The sequence below is a fragment of the Gorilla gorilla genome, chromosome 13 (assembly GCF_029281585.2).
Source record: "Gorilla gorilla gorilla isolate KB3781 chromosome 13, NHGRI_mGorGor1-v2.1_pri, whole genome shotgun sequence".
Lineage (NCBI taxonomy): Eukaryota > Metazoa > Chordata > Mammalia > Primates > Hominidae > Gorilla > Gorilla gorilla.
The window spans coordinates 129,937,486-129,951,075 of NC_073237.2; the positions used below are offsets into that span (position 1 = coordinate 129,937,486).

Below are 13,590 nucleotides of genomic sequence, written 5' to 3' on the forward strand. Positions count from 1 at the left end.
ATAGGCCCCTGTGATCTGTGACGAAGGGAAGTAGGCAAATTCTAGGACCTCATCAGCAGGGGAGGAGTTAGGAGGGGAAAAAAGACCCTCCTCGGTGGTGCCTGGACAGACAGATGTGTGTGGTTAGTAAGAGTTGAGCTGGGATTTGAACCCACAGCTCTCTGGTTGCACGGCCACCATCACCCTGAGACGCTGGCCACAGCCGCTAGGAGCTGGAGCTGCCTCTGCTGCCCACTCTAGTACCCTCCCCCGGGGGATGCCGCAAGGTCTGATGTCAAACCCAGGACCAGGATACAGGGCCGTTGATGGGAGAAAATATGGCAGAGAGACCCCAGTGCCGGCCGTGAGGTCACATTTTATCTATTCTTGGGGCTTCATGTTTGGATGTAGAGGATACCCAGCTGGCCCTCAAAAGATTTCATGCTCCTGGTCCCGCCCCAGTGCCGCCCATTTGCCAGGGCATTTGATGCCCTTGCAGTCTCTGGCCAGTGAGGATTCCACACAGCTGGGCAGTCTGAGCTTGGCCGCACCCTCTGCAGCCCTGCTGGCATCTCAGGAGATGGGCCCGAGAGAGGGAGGGGCTGGGGCGGCCCTGCAGGCTCTGCTCATACTGGCCTTGCCTCTCTGGGACTGAAGAAAGGGCTCTGCCTCCTGTTACAAGAGCCCCCAAGCAGGGCATAGCCATGGGGCATGCTGTGTTCGCCCCTGCGCCTGGCATCCTGGAGGGAAAAAGCAAGTGCTGTGGGCGGTGTGGCGGGCACCCGGCTTGGCCAGGCTCGCACTGCCGTGGGCGGCGTAGCGGGCACCCAGCTTGGCCAGGCTCGCACCACCGTGGGCGGCGTGGCGGGCACCCGGCTTGGCCAGGCTCGCACCGCCGTGGGCGGCGTGGCGGGCACCCGGCTTGGCCAGGCTCGCACTGCGTGGGCGGCGTGGTGGGCACCGGCTTGGCCAGGCTCGCACCGCTGTGGGCGGCGTGGTGGGCACCCGGCTTGGCCAGGCTCGCACCGCTGTGGGCGGTGTGGGCACCCGGCTTGGCCAGGCTCGCACCGCTGTGGGCGGCGTGGTGGGCACCCGGCTTGGCCAGGCTCGCACTGCTGTGGGCGGCGTGGTGGGCACCCGGCTTGGCCAGGCTCGCACCGCTGTGGGCGGCGTGGTGGGCACCCGGCTTGGCCAGGCTCGCACCGCAGTGGGCGGCGTGGTGGGCACCGGCTTGGCCAGGCTCGCACCGCTGTGGGCGGCGTGGTGGGCACCCGGCTTGGCCAGGCTCGCACCGCCTGGTTGACCACACCACGGGCCCTGGGCAAATTGCCAAAGCCTTCCGAGCCACTGTTTTCCACAGGTGAACTGGGACGCATGCTTATCTCAAAGGTGGGTTGTGGGGATCCACATGAAACAAGGAATAGCCTCTCATGGTCAGAGGTCAATGGATGCTGCCGTTCTGAGGGTAGCTGCCACCACCTGATGCAGGGTGCGGCTTCCACCATACCCAGGAGCAGCTGGCCTTGGAAGTGAGCCGTGTGACCTGCCTTCCGGGCAGACCCCGAGCGGAGCTGAGCATGGTGGTGGGGTGTCAGCAGGGGGTCTGCTTTGCCAAGTCCTTTGCGGACCTGCCCTGAGTTCCTCCACACTTCCTGGCCAGGGGACTCCAAGCGTGTGGGCGTTGTCAGTAAGTGTCAAGCCTGTGGGCGTTGTCACTAAGTGTCTGCAAACATCTGTGATTCCTCCCAGACACATCGCTGGCTGGAGAGGGGACGTCGCTCGAGACGTCTGCAGGGTGAGGCAGCCTCACTGGCGAGGGGCCTGATGGGCAGCCCTGTGTGGAAGATGTCCCCAGGGAGGACACAGCACTGTCTCCCAACACCCAGAGAATGGCAGGAAGGGGGCTGGACTGGGTCTGTGCAGCGTGGCCCAAGGTGCAGTGGGGCAAAGGACAACAGGAAATCAGACAGGTTTTGGCTTTGGAAGAAGGAAACTCTGTTTTACAGAAGGTTGTTCAGAAATGGAAATGAGCCACCCTGAGAGACAGAGAGAGAGAGAGAAAGGGGGAGAGACAGAGAGAGGGAGAGAGAGAGAGAAAGGGAGAGAGAGAGACAGAGAGAAAGGGAGAGAGAGAAAGAGAGAGAGGGAGAGAGAGAGGGAGAGAGAGAGGGAGAGAGAGGGAGAGAGAGAGGGGGAGGGAGAGAGAGGGAGAGAGGGAGAGAGGGAGAGAGGGGGAGAGAGAGGGAGAGGGAGAGAGAGAAGGAGAGAGAGAAAGGGAGAGAGAGAGAGAGAGAGAAAGGGAGGGCAGGAGGGAGGGAGAGTTCCCTGTCACTGTGGGAGGTGCTGAATGGCACTCGGCAGAAATAACAGAGTCAGGGTGCACCCTTTGCATAGGTTGTGTCCGTGCAGATGTCCCATGGATGGTCATTGGCCCACCCTCCATCCTGTGCCTCGCAAGAACCCAGGCACAGGGCAGTTCTATCAGTGGGGCAGATCAGCCTGCCCTGAGCTTTGGCCGCGGTGGGGAAGCTTGTTTTTAGATTTTTCTTTGAAGACACTCTTTTGGAGCCATAGCAACAGAGGAGCATGAGTTTGGCCTCGGCTCGGGTCATAGGCGGAAGTTTCTGCTGCCCTTCGGCGCTCCAGGGCACCGTGGTGAGGACAGTGGATCCTGCGGCACCCAGGCTTCATCCTCCCCTTTCTTTTGTTTCAAGGAGGGGCTCCGTGGCTCAGGGGGTTTGAAAAGCACCGTTTTCGAGATGGGTGTCATGAAGAGGGTGCCCAGAAAAAACGTCCTGGCATTTGATTCTCACAGGCTCTCTGGAAGGTTCCCATTTCGGGAAGGAGCATGCTAAGGCCTGGAGTCTGGTCACGGTCACGTCACCCCAGGGAGGCACTGAGCTGGGACTTGGATTCCAGTCTCTCTTGACCAAGGCCTGCTGCGTTTCCACTCCATGACGAGGAGCGAATGAATAACCAGGCACTTGGCGATGGTCTGCAAGTCCCCAGCCCCGCACCTCCCTGGGCCCCAGAGCGGGTGTCTCTGAGGCTTGGAACATTCCGAGCAGACCTGGCCGGGAAGCCAGCCTCCCCCTCAGAGAAGGCTAAAGGCTGCACGGCCCAGCTCTGGCGGGAGAGGAACCGTGATTGCAGCCTGGCTCGTCCTTTACGGAAAAAAGAAAAAATCCCCTTGTCGGCTGCTTCCCAGGCTGTTTCGTTCCATCCAGCGCTGGGGCTTGGAGAGGCAGGAGCCGCTGGCCTGCAGACACACGCTGCCGGGCGGCTGGGTTCTCTGGATATGGGGAAACCGATTTCCTTCTGGGGGAACTGGCAGCTGCAGCCAAGACCTTTCCATGATGCCCGTCATCCCGGAAGGCTGGGTCTGTCTCCCGTGGCCACACCCACACACACCCACACACACACACACACACAGCCACAGCAGAAGCAGCAAACCCTAACCCCACCCCAAGGCCGTTCCCACTGCTGCCGGCTCTCCCCCCACCCAGAATCATCCTGCTCCTGGGCAGGGAGCTGGGCCTGTGTGGCAGTTCAGTACCAGGCGAGGGTGCAGGGGCAAGGACGAAAGAAGCAGAAGGTGGAGATGTGGTCAAGGAAGTGGCACTGCTAGGTGAGGGCTGCCTGTCACCCACTGTCCCCCAGTGGGATTACAGAGTACGGGGCACCAACAAAGACAGGCACACAGTGATGATTAAAGAAAGTTCAGGCCTGGCGCTGTGGCTCACGCTTGTAATCCCAGCACTTTGGGAGGCCAAGGCGGGCGGATCACCTGAGGTCAGAAGTTCAAGACCAGCCTGGCCAACATGGTGAAACCCAGTTTCTATAAAAATACAGAAATTAGCTGGGTGTGATGACAGGCCCCTGTAATCCCAGCTACTCGGGAGGCTGAGGCAGGAGAATTGCTTGAACCCAGGAGGGGGAGGTTGCAGTGAGCTGAGATTGCACCATTGCACTCCAGCCTGGGCCACGGAGTGAGGCTCCATCTCAAAAAAAGAAAGTTCAAGAGGATGCTTGCTAAGGACTGGGGCATGCCACAGAGGGCAGGGCGCGCCCGAACCCCCACCATGACCTCTGAGGAGGCTGACGGGGCTGGAGCCGTCAGATTTCACTCCCGCCTGCCCGTCCACCCAGCGATGGGTGGTTGCTGAACGCCTGGCGATGGGGGACACCTGACTGTGTTTGCCTCTGCACCTCCACGGGGGCCAGCTGGAGCAGACTCAAAGCCCGGACTCCGTGACATGGGAACTGGGAGCCCAGCCGGGTTGGGTGGGGCAGGGTGGGGGTGCAAAGAGAAGAGCTCAGACCCGCACAGCTCAGACCCACAGTGCTGCCCTCATGCCACAGTTCCACAAGCTGTGACTGATCCCCAAGCCAGAAAGCTGAGCTGAGAGGTCAGGTGACTTGCCCCAAGTCCTGAGGCCTGTCTGCTGGGCTCCAAGGTGCCGGCATGGCTCACAGACCCTCCCCTATCCCCAACCCAGGGGTCATGTCTACGTACGCCATGTGTGTCCGCTATGATGGTGTCGAGGTGGATGACAGCTACTGTGACGCCCTGACCCGTCCCGAGCCTGTCCACGAGTTCTGCGCTGGGAGGGAGTGCCAGCCCAGGTACCTGCCACCAGGGGCCCTGGGCAGGGGGTCGGCAGAGGGCGTGAGGGGCTCTGCCCAAAGGAGCAGTCAGACTTACCCCGTGCCCCGTAGAGGTTCTTCATGTGCAGGGCCGTGGGGGCTCTTTGAGGAGGGGCATACAGACCTCACCCCTCAGAGACCTTCTGGGTCTTCCCACGAGTTGCAATTTAATCTGTCACTGTGCCTCGTAGACAGTAGGTGCTCAATTAATGCTTGCCACCGCAGATTTAGAAACCATTCTCAACATTATATTACAGCGATATCTTTGCCCCGCCAGGCCCACTTGGCACATCTAGGATTTTTATAAACTCAAGGGATTATTCCCAAGATTCCATGCCTATTGGCTGTCCCTTGGATGTGGGTGGAGGCCTATTTTCTTGACCTTTGGGCCTCGTCTCCTGCCTTGTGGATGCAGTCAGACTGAGCTGAGTGCATCCTACACCTAGTGACAAGTGGGGTCCCCAGATGAGCCTGAGGGTGCCGGCCTCCCCCGACGAGGATCACACACTCCTCGGAGGCTGAGCCCTCCTGCTCCCCGCACACGGCCACACTGCCTCTTCTTTTCTGGACTCCTCCATCTGGGGCCTCCCTCTTCTTGCACGTTTGCTCCTTTCTGGGAAGGGCAGAATGCCCAGGGTCCCCAGAATGCTGCTAAGGCTGGCCCGGGGGTGGGGTCCAGCAGGCCCTGTCCTTCCCCTCAGAGCCCATCAGCTTTGGACCTCTTATTCCAAGTCTATCTGCCTGGAAGACTTCCGGGTCTCGTTCATAACCCCTCCCAGCTCGAGCTGAGGGGAAGGAGAGGTCTTTCCCCAGCACGCCGGCCATGCCCCCTTTCTGGACACAGATCCAGAAATGTGCCTTCTGCTCACTTCCACCCTTGCCAGAATCCTGTGGGTGCACAGCCACCTGTGTGACACAGCAGGGCACGAAGGGGCAGGAAGGCCGAGCCCACGCTCAGGGCACCCGCCAACCACCTTGCTAAGGTGCTCCCTGAAGACCTCCGGGGCCGTCATGGCCCAGCCTGCACCCTTGAGCCTCGACACCCTCCTGTCCAGCTTAGCTTGTTGTGTGCGGTTTTGGACCACATAGGGCAGGAAGGGAGGAGCCGCGTTGTCTCTGGGGGTGTGGGTTGCATGGGGTCCCGGCTGCCACGGGGGGGATCACTGAAGGCCATCCGCTCCCGGGGCAGGTGGGAGACGAGCAGCTGGAGCGAGTGTTCGCGCACCTGCGGAGAGGGCTACCAGTTCCGCGTCGTGCGCTGCTGGAAGATGCTCTCGCCCGGCTTCGACAGCTCCGTGTACAGCGACCTGTGCGAGGCAGCTGAGGCCGTGCGGCCCGAGGAACGCAAGACCTGCCGGAACCCCGCCTGCGGGCCCCAGTGGGAGATGTCGGAGTGGTCCGAGGTGAGTGCCTGCGGGAGCAAGTGGGGGATCGGGAAGAGCTGGGGAGCTGGGCTTGGGAGATGGAGGTGGCTACACCTGTGTCACACCCCCCCCGCCCCCTCCCCCTGCCGCCACAGTGCACTGCCAAGTGTGGGGAGCGCAGTGTGGTGACCAGGGACATCCGCTGCTCGGAGGATGAGAAGCTGTGTGACCCCAACACCAGGCCTGTAGGGGAGAAGAACTGCACGGGCCCACCCTGTGACCGGCAGTGGACCGTCTCCGACTGGGGACCGGTGAGGCCTGCACTGAGGGGTGGCTGGGCGTGCGGCTGGTGAGGGGACCCAGAGCTTTGCCTTGATGTGCCTCAGTTTCCATTTTTTTCCGAGGCAAGGGTGTGAGGTCAAGAATGTCCAACCAGCCTTCTCCCGTGTTATTATAGGACTCAAAACTTCTCTCCAAACACGTGGCCAGCATCACCTTCCCTCTATCACCTGTTTATCTCTCTGTATCTCTCTCTGCCTTTTTCTGTCTCCCTGTCTGTGTCTGTGTCTCTGTTCCTCTGTTGGTCTGTCTCTGTCTCCCCATCTCTGTTTGTCTCCGAGTCTCCGTCTGTCTCCCCATCTCTGTCTCTCTGTGTCTGTCTTTGTCTCTTTCCCTGTCTCTGTCTCTCTCATTGAGAGAGATGCTCAGATGCTAGCTGGGGTCGCCTCTGGGTGGTGGGTGCACAGATGATCTTTTTAAGTGTGCTTTTCTCTGTGTGCTTTTCATCAAGCATGCATTATTTCTGTAATTAGAATAGAAAATGTTATTTAAAAAGTGGTTACCATGGCAAGTGCTTCAACACTGCCTGGGAGCCACTCCTCTCCCTTGGGACTGACATCCAGGGCCCCTCCTGGCGTGGCTGCCTCTCACTGGATGTCCCCTGCCTGTCCTCTCCCCTGCAGTGCAGTGGAAGCTGCGGGCAAGGCCGCACCATCAGGCACGTGTACTGCAAGACCAGCGACGGACGGGTGGTACCTGAGTCCCAGTGCCAGATGGAGACCAAGCCTCTGGCCATCCACCCCTGTGGGGACAAAAACTGTCCCGCCCACTGGCTGGCCCAGGACTGGGAGCGGGTGAGTGCCCCAGAGCCCGCGGAAGGGCCTCCTGGTGTCTGGAGAGCATTTGGCCAGAGAGGAGAGCCAGATGGCTGGGACCACAGATGGGTGAAAAAGAGGAATTCATTGCAAATTATGAAGGGACAATTCCCTAAAAATTAATTTAGAATACAAAAGGCTTAAAAGGTAGGAAAACACCTTACAAGTCCCCAAATCTCAATTTTGCATGGCTCAGTGGTACGTGCAGAATTGGCATTGCCCCCAGCCTGGGCCCCCAAGTCCCTGGGATGCAGAAAGCTAGGGACAGGGGTTGTTTTGGCTGCCTGCTCCTGGCCCAGGGGCCTGTGCGACCTCTGATTGTGACCAATGTGTCTTCCACACCCACCTGTCATCGTCACCAACTTGCCATTTCAGACGAGTTGCTCTCCACAAATTGCTTTCAACCAGCAGCTCCCGGCAGGTCACTAAACCGGATAATCTCGAGCCAAATTGTTTTCTGCTAAATTGATTTTGGCCAAATCATCACTGGCCAAATTGTCATTAGCCAATTTGTTTCAAAACAGATGGTTTTGTGCTAAATTGCTTTTGATCAAATCCATTTGGGGCCAAATGGTTATCGAACAAAGAGTTTCCAGCCAGTTTGTTATGCATTGGAGCATTCTCACCCAGTTGCTATTGACCAGCCCGTTATCACCAGAGTCGCCGTGGGCCCTGTGCGTAGGGTCCTGCTGGGCCCTGGTGCTGACCCGCTCCCTCTGCCCCGGCCTCAGTGCAACACCACCTGCGGGCGCGGGGTCAAGAAGCGGCTGGTGCTCTGCATGGAGCTGGCCAACGGGAAGCCGCAGACGCGCAGCGGCCCCGAGTGCGGGCTCGCCAAGAAGCCTCCCGAGGAGAGCACGTGTTTCGAGAGGCCCTGCTTCAAGTGGTACACCAGTCCCTGGTCAGAGGTGAGCTCCCAGCCGGCCCCTCTGAGGTTGCCTGAGGCCAGACCTGAATGTCGATCCCGCCCCTCCTGCCTCAAGCCTCCTTAAGTGCTTCCTGCTCCTCCCTCCCCGACAGCCTCTGTGAGGGCTTTCCTTCCCGGGAAAGCTTCTCAACTCCGCCACGTCAGCTGGTGCGAGAGCCAGCACCTCCAGGAAGCCTTCTCTGATCTTGTCCCTGGGATCCCTACGGCACTCGTCCTGGGCCTTTTTGGGCCCGGGAACTCCGGCCTCGAATTGTGGCCTCTAAATTGCATGTTTGGCAGCCCATGTGCCTGACACCGCGGGACAGACAGACCCCAGGTGGGCGGGGGGAGCAGATTGGGCTGAGGCAGACACAGGCTTGGCCCTCTGGGAGCCACAGCCAAGGCAGCCACTTGGGATTTAGGGAGACAGTAATAGACATGCACCCCCATGTCAGGACACCGGCGGGGCCAGAGGGAAGGGCAATAAGTCTCTTGCACGGGTCTGGCCCCTCCGAGATTCTTTGACTCTTGGGCCCCCAGAATGCCCCAGCGTCAGGATGTGAGGCAGGACTATGCTGAGATTTCGGTTCTCTTTGTAGAGGGGAGGAGAGCCCTCCCATCCTGAGGCCTTGAGGCACGTGTGGCAACCCTGACCCAGTTCTTTGCCTGAAGGGTCTCCTCTCTCCCAATAGTGCCATGAGGAGAGGTTCTTTTCCCCATTCCTCAGAGGTTCAGGGAGCTCTCTGGCCCACTCGGGGTCCCACAGTTACTGGGGGCTGTAGCAGACATGGGAGGCCAGGCCTGTCCATGGCCCTAGAGTGAAACCCAGGTGGGGTGTGGCATCTGCAAGGGAAGGGGGGCCTGAACCAGCTCATCCCGAGGGGCCCCGGGCAGGGAGCCCCGAGGTGGGTGGGCAGCCCTGGTTTCACAGAGGGGGTGGCAAACTGGGCCCCCCCTCACCCCCAGTTGTCTTGCAGAGCAAACAGGTTGCTTTCACCTCTCCTGCTGTTTTCCCCTTCTGCTGCACTTCCTGTGGGGCCTCCGGGTGACTCCAGAGCCTCGCCATGTGCCAGTGGGTGCCCCTCTGCCTTCTGGGCCCCACGGAGGCAGCCCTGTCTAGACTCCAGCTTGAGTAACTCACATCAGCTGCGACCCATCAGCCATCCGTGCCCCTTTCACAGCAGCGCCAGCCCTGGCCCCAGACCCAGCCGCCTCCCACCTGGCAATGCCATGAGCTTCTGAGAGGGGGACCTGGGGGTGTCCAGAGGGTATCTGGGAATCACTGGGCAGGTGCTTCCATAGCCAGGCTGTTTACCTGGGGTCTCCAGCTACCTCTGGCCTCAGTTTCCTGATGGGCCAACTCTGAATACCCAGGCGACAAAATGGGGGTGTCAGACGGAACTCAGAGCCTGGAATGTTCATGGTGAAGTGCCCAGCTGTGTATCAGGCCCTGGCGCCCGAGGGCTCCAAGTCTTGGTCGCTGTGGCGGGTGGGTGCGAGATCCTAAACCTTATGAGTTCAAGGCAGAGAGTCCAAGAGTCTGTGAGGAGCGAGCTGGGGACCCCAGTGCGGCCCTGCTCAGAGATTGGGGTCCAGGCCCCGGGCCCTTGCCAGGCCCCAGGCTCTTCGTGCACGCTTGGTGGTATCTGGCCTCCACCCTGCCCCCCCACCCCCCCGCCCCAGGGCCTCTGCCTGCCCTGTAGCACACATGCTTGTTCAGGAGGGAGAACACACACTCACTCATTCCCTGTTGCCCACCAAAGGACCCCCGAGTGAGGAGGGGAAAGGCTGAGGGTGGGCCTGGGGCTTCCCAGGGGAGGCCTGAGCAGAGCCAGGGCCTGAAGGGTGAGCAGCCGGCTTTTGCCCGGAGTCAGCTGGAGAGACCACGGTGTGCCGGGCCCTGAAGCCTCCTTCTGGAAAGGCTAAGCCCGGTGGGAGGGAGAGTGGGAAGGGGCAGGGAGGCTGACTGGGGTTCCAGGGCCCCAGGGAGCCAGGCCAGGTCTGTAGTTTGGGAAGAGCGCTAGCTTCAGATGGGTGGGCCACTGTGGGGCCAGGACACAGGGACCCACTAGGTGCAGGTACCTTGCTGGGCGATGAGCCATGGCACGGGGGGAGCCATGAAGCTATGAAGGGGGGACCCCAGAAGGACAGCCTGGGGTGCTGGGGAGGAGCATCCCCCTAGCCCTGATGAGGAGGTGGCAGGGCCAGACGAGGTGCAGCTGGCACAGATGGCTGGTGGGCGCATGGACTCCTTTTTCCTGGTGGCTGCCCCCCGATGCCGGTGCATAGCGGCGGCTCAGTCAGTGTTTGTTCCCCCAGCTGCCCAGTCCCATCCACTCCCCAGGGGCAGAGGAGCTGGCACCAGGGCTGGCCGGGAATGTGCTGCTCTCCAGAGGCACGTCCAGAGGCTCCTCAGGGTCCTGCCAAAGGCTGATTGTCCTCACGCCGTCAGCGCCAAGCCAGCCTCTCCTCGCCTGCAGACGGTGCCAGCCCCCACCCCCTGGCTCGGAGCAGGCAGGCAGGCAGCAGTCTTTCTGCCAAGTCTTAATCGGTCCTCCTTGCTCCTTTGCAAACAGAAGTGGAGAGTGGGTCCCAGGGCCAGGGCCTCCCACCCCACCCACCTCAGAGGACTGAGGGCTCAGGTCCCAGACGTGCCTGGGTGATGTGGGGTCACCCACATTGGGGGGAGTGTGAGGGAGCCACCGCCTGTGGGATCTTGGCAGGAGGACAGCAGGGTGACTGGGGCCAGCAGATGTCTCTGGTGTTCTGGGGAGCTCAGCGGGGTTTTCCAAGGGGAACATCTGGACGGGGAGCCACTGGAGTAGGTGGTGACTTCGTGAGATGCATTTGATCGGCCCACAACAAACAGTCTGCACCACAGACCCAGGAAAGCTGCGGCCAGAGGACCCTCAGGGAGATGGGAGAGGAGGGACCACCCCTCACTGTGCATCTGGGGAGACTGAGGCAGCCCTGCGTGGGGGGAGAATCAGATCCTCCTGACTGCCAGCCAGTGCCTGGACCCCCTGGGAAATGAGAGAGGAGGGACCACCCCTCACTGTGCATCTGGGGAGACTGAGGCAGCCCTGCGTAGGGGGAGAATCAGATCCTCCTGACTGCCAGCCAGTGCCTGGACCCCCTGGGAAATGAGAGAGGAGGGACCACCCCTCACTGTGGATCTGGGGAGACTGAGGCAGCCCTGGGTGGGAGACAATCAGAGCCTCCCGAATGCCAGCCAGTGCCCTTTTGTCGGCATCTCAATTCAGCCTTGGAGCTGCAGGTCTAGTTTCAAATGGGCTTCCACGGGTCCCGTGTCAGTTGGGACTCATAGCCGCCTGGGAAGGGTGGGATGGGGAAGCGGGAGTGTGCAGGTTCCCCGCCTCCTGCCCAGGCCCCTGCCCCATCAGGAGGCTTTCCCCATGCCTTCTGTCTCTCCCACACCAGTGCACCAAGACCTGCGGGGTGGGCGTGAGGATGCGAGACGTCAAGTGCTACCAGGGGACCGACATCGTCCGTGGTTGCGATCCGTTGGTGAAGCCCGTTGGCAGACAGGCCTGTGATCTGCAGCCCTGCCCCACGGAGCCCCCAGGTGAGGCGCAGGGAGGCCGAGGGTGGCTCTGGGACTTCCCAGGGGAGGCGAGGACAGAGTCAGGGCCTGAGGGGTGAGCAGACATTGCTCACCTTGATGGCGAGCCTGGGAACCAGCTTGAGAGACCAAGCTGTGCAGGGAGTGGGGGCTCCCTCCCGGCATGGCTGAGCCCCACTGGGAGGGGAGAGAGGGAAGGGGAATGGGGGAGGCCTGACTGGGGCTCCATGGCCCCAGGGAGCCATGCTGAGACCTGTACTTTGGGAAAAGGGTCAGCTTCAGATGGCAGGGCCACTGTTGGGCCAAGACCTGAATCCAGGATGACTCAGCTGGAGCGGCCAGGGGCTGGCACACAGGGGGCAGGGAGGGGAGCAGCTGAAGCAGGGCCTGGGCACCTGGAGGAGGGACAGGGTGCCAGGTGCAGGGCACGTGATGAGTTATGCTTTGGATACATTGAGTGGTGGACGGGGGGCCCCTGTGGAACCCTTGGGGATGCTTAGGCCTCTGGGTGTGACATCTGTAGCTCCTCTAGGCATCACTCCTCTTGGGACACAGATCAAATCACCTGGCATGATCTGGGACAGCGACATCTTGGGGACAGAGATGGGCCAGGAAAGAGGGGGCAGAGAGCTAGAGATGGAGACCTACCATGGGTGGGAGGCCCACTGCCCCTGGAAAACGGCACGTGGGGGTCCTTGGGGTTTTCACCCCTTGGCCACCTCCTGAAACTGCCCTGCTTCGCTCTGTGTTCCTTCTCCAGATGACAGCTGCCAGGACCAGCCGGGCACCAACTGTGCCCTGGCCATCAAAGTGAACCTCTGCGGGCACTGGTACTACAGCAAGGCGTGCTGCCGCTCCTGCAGGCCCCCCCACTCCTAGGCCCGGCAGCTGCAGCCCCTTCCAGATGAAGACCAAGCGCCCCTCCTGGGGCTGCTGCAGCTTCTGGGGCCTCCACAGACCCCCCCTCCTGCAGGGCACGCTGGCCTAAGAGACGTGGCACTGAGCCTCGGCTGTCGAGAGGGGACTTCCCACGGCCCATGGACCTTTGTGCTCCTGGGGCAGAGCCTCTGGCACCCAGTGGCCTCCCCTAGACAGAGCCACCCCTGCCGTGCGAACCTGTCCGTGTTCCTGCGTGGATCCTGTGTTTGTGGCTCCCGCTCCCCAGCCCCCAGCAGCCCCCAGCCGAGGGGCCCAGGGCCCACAGCCAGCGGTGGAGGTGTCTTGCTCCGGGCCCGTAGCCCACGCCCTCTCTGGGTGGCAGGGCCTTCTGAAGGAAACTTGCAGGCGAGCCCAACGTGGTGGGGGGGCCTCCCTCCCTCGGAGGCCATGGGGTGAGAGGGGCTCAGGCAGCCAAGGAGGCCCAGGTGTGCTCCCTCTTATGGAGCCCCTCCCATGGAGCTCTCTTCCCGCCGCACTTTCTACCCTGGGCAGAGGCGCTTGCCCACGGGACGTTTGGGGATGGACCTCGGCCCCCGCCCCTGCAGTCAGCGTCAGTGCTCATCTATGTTAATAAAGTGGTCCTATTTATGGCGGCATCATGGGGTCTCAGTTGCCTCTGGCTGGAGAAGTGGGTGGCCTGGGGATTGGAGGGCCCGGGCCTGGCTATGTGGGGTCCCTCCAGCTCACTGAGGCCTCGGGTGCAGGGGTGGGCCGCGGGGGGCCACAGCACCTGCTCTGAGGAGAAAGACAGATGCAGATAAAAGGCAACGAGAGACGTGGGGAGTGTGCAGGGAGGGCGTCTGGGGACACTGGGACTCAGGCGCTGGAGTAGGAGTGGAGTTGACATCTCGAGCCCGTCAGCAACTGGTACAGGACCTGTGGGGGCAGGGGTCAGGGACCTTGGCTAAGGTGTAGGGCACCCACCTCCAAGTGCGTGGGCAAGAACAGAGGAGATGAGGCAGGTGTTGGGGGCGCGGGGCTGGGCCCACCTTGAGCCTCAGGAAACAGCACCGTCAC

General features: G+C 61.3%; 1 protein-coding gene across 4 annotated transcripts in view; it reads left to right on the plus strand.

Moving 5' to 3' along the window:
• ADAMTSL2 (ADAMTS like 2) overlaps positions 1-13,171 on the plus strand; it is a 40,005-nt gene extending 26,834 nt beyond the window's left edge. For 2 of the 4 annotated variants that reach the window (XM_055351461.2, XM_055351462.2), the window contains 7 exons: positions 4,479-4,605; positions 5,816-6,029; positions 6,146-6,301; positions 6,953-7,123; positions 7,876-8,052; positions 11,493-11,637; positions 12,395-13,163. In XM_055351461.2, coding sequence (XP_055207436.1) covers positions 4,479-4,605; positions 5,816-6,029; positions 6,146-6,301; positions 6,953-7,123; positions 7,876-8,052; positions 11,493-11,637; positions 12,395-12,513 — 1,109 coding nt within the window. In that variant the 3' untranslated portion in view covers positions 12,514-13,163. Of the gene's footprint in view, positions 1-4,478; positions 4,606-5,815; positions 6,030-6,145; positions 6,302-6,952; positions 7,124-7,875; positions 8,053-11,492; positions 11,638-12,394 lie in introns of all 4 variants that reach the window. The other 2 variants (XM_055351460.2, XM_055351459.2) reach the window with 2 other exon arrangements.
• The last annotated feature ends 419 nt before the right edge of the window (positions 13,172-13,590 follow it).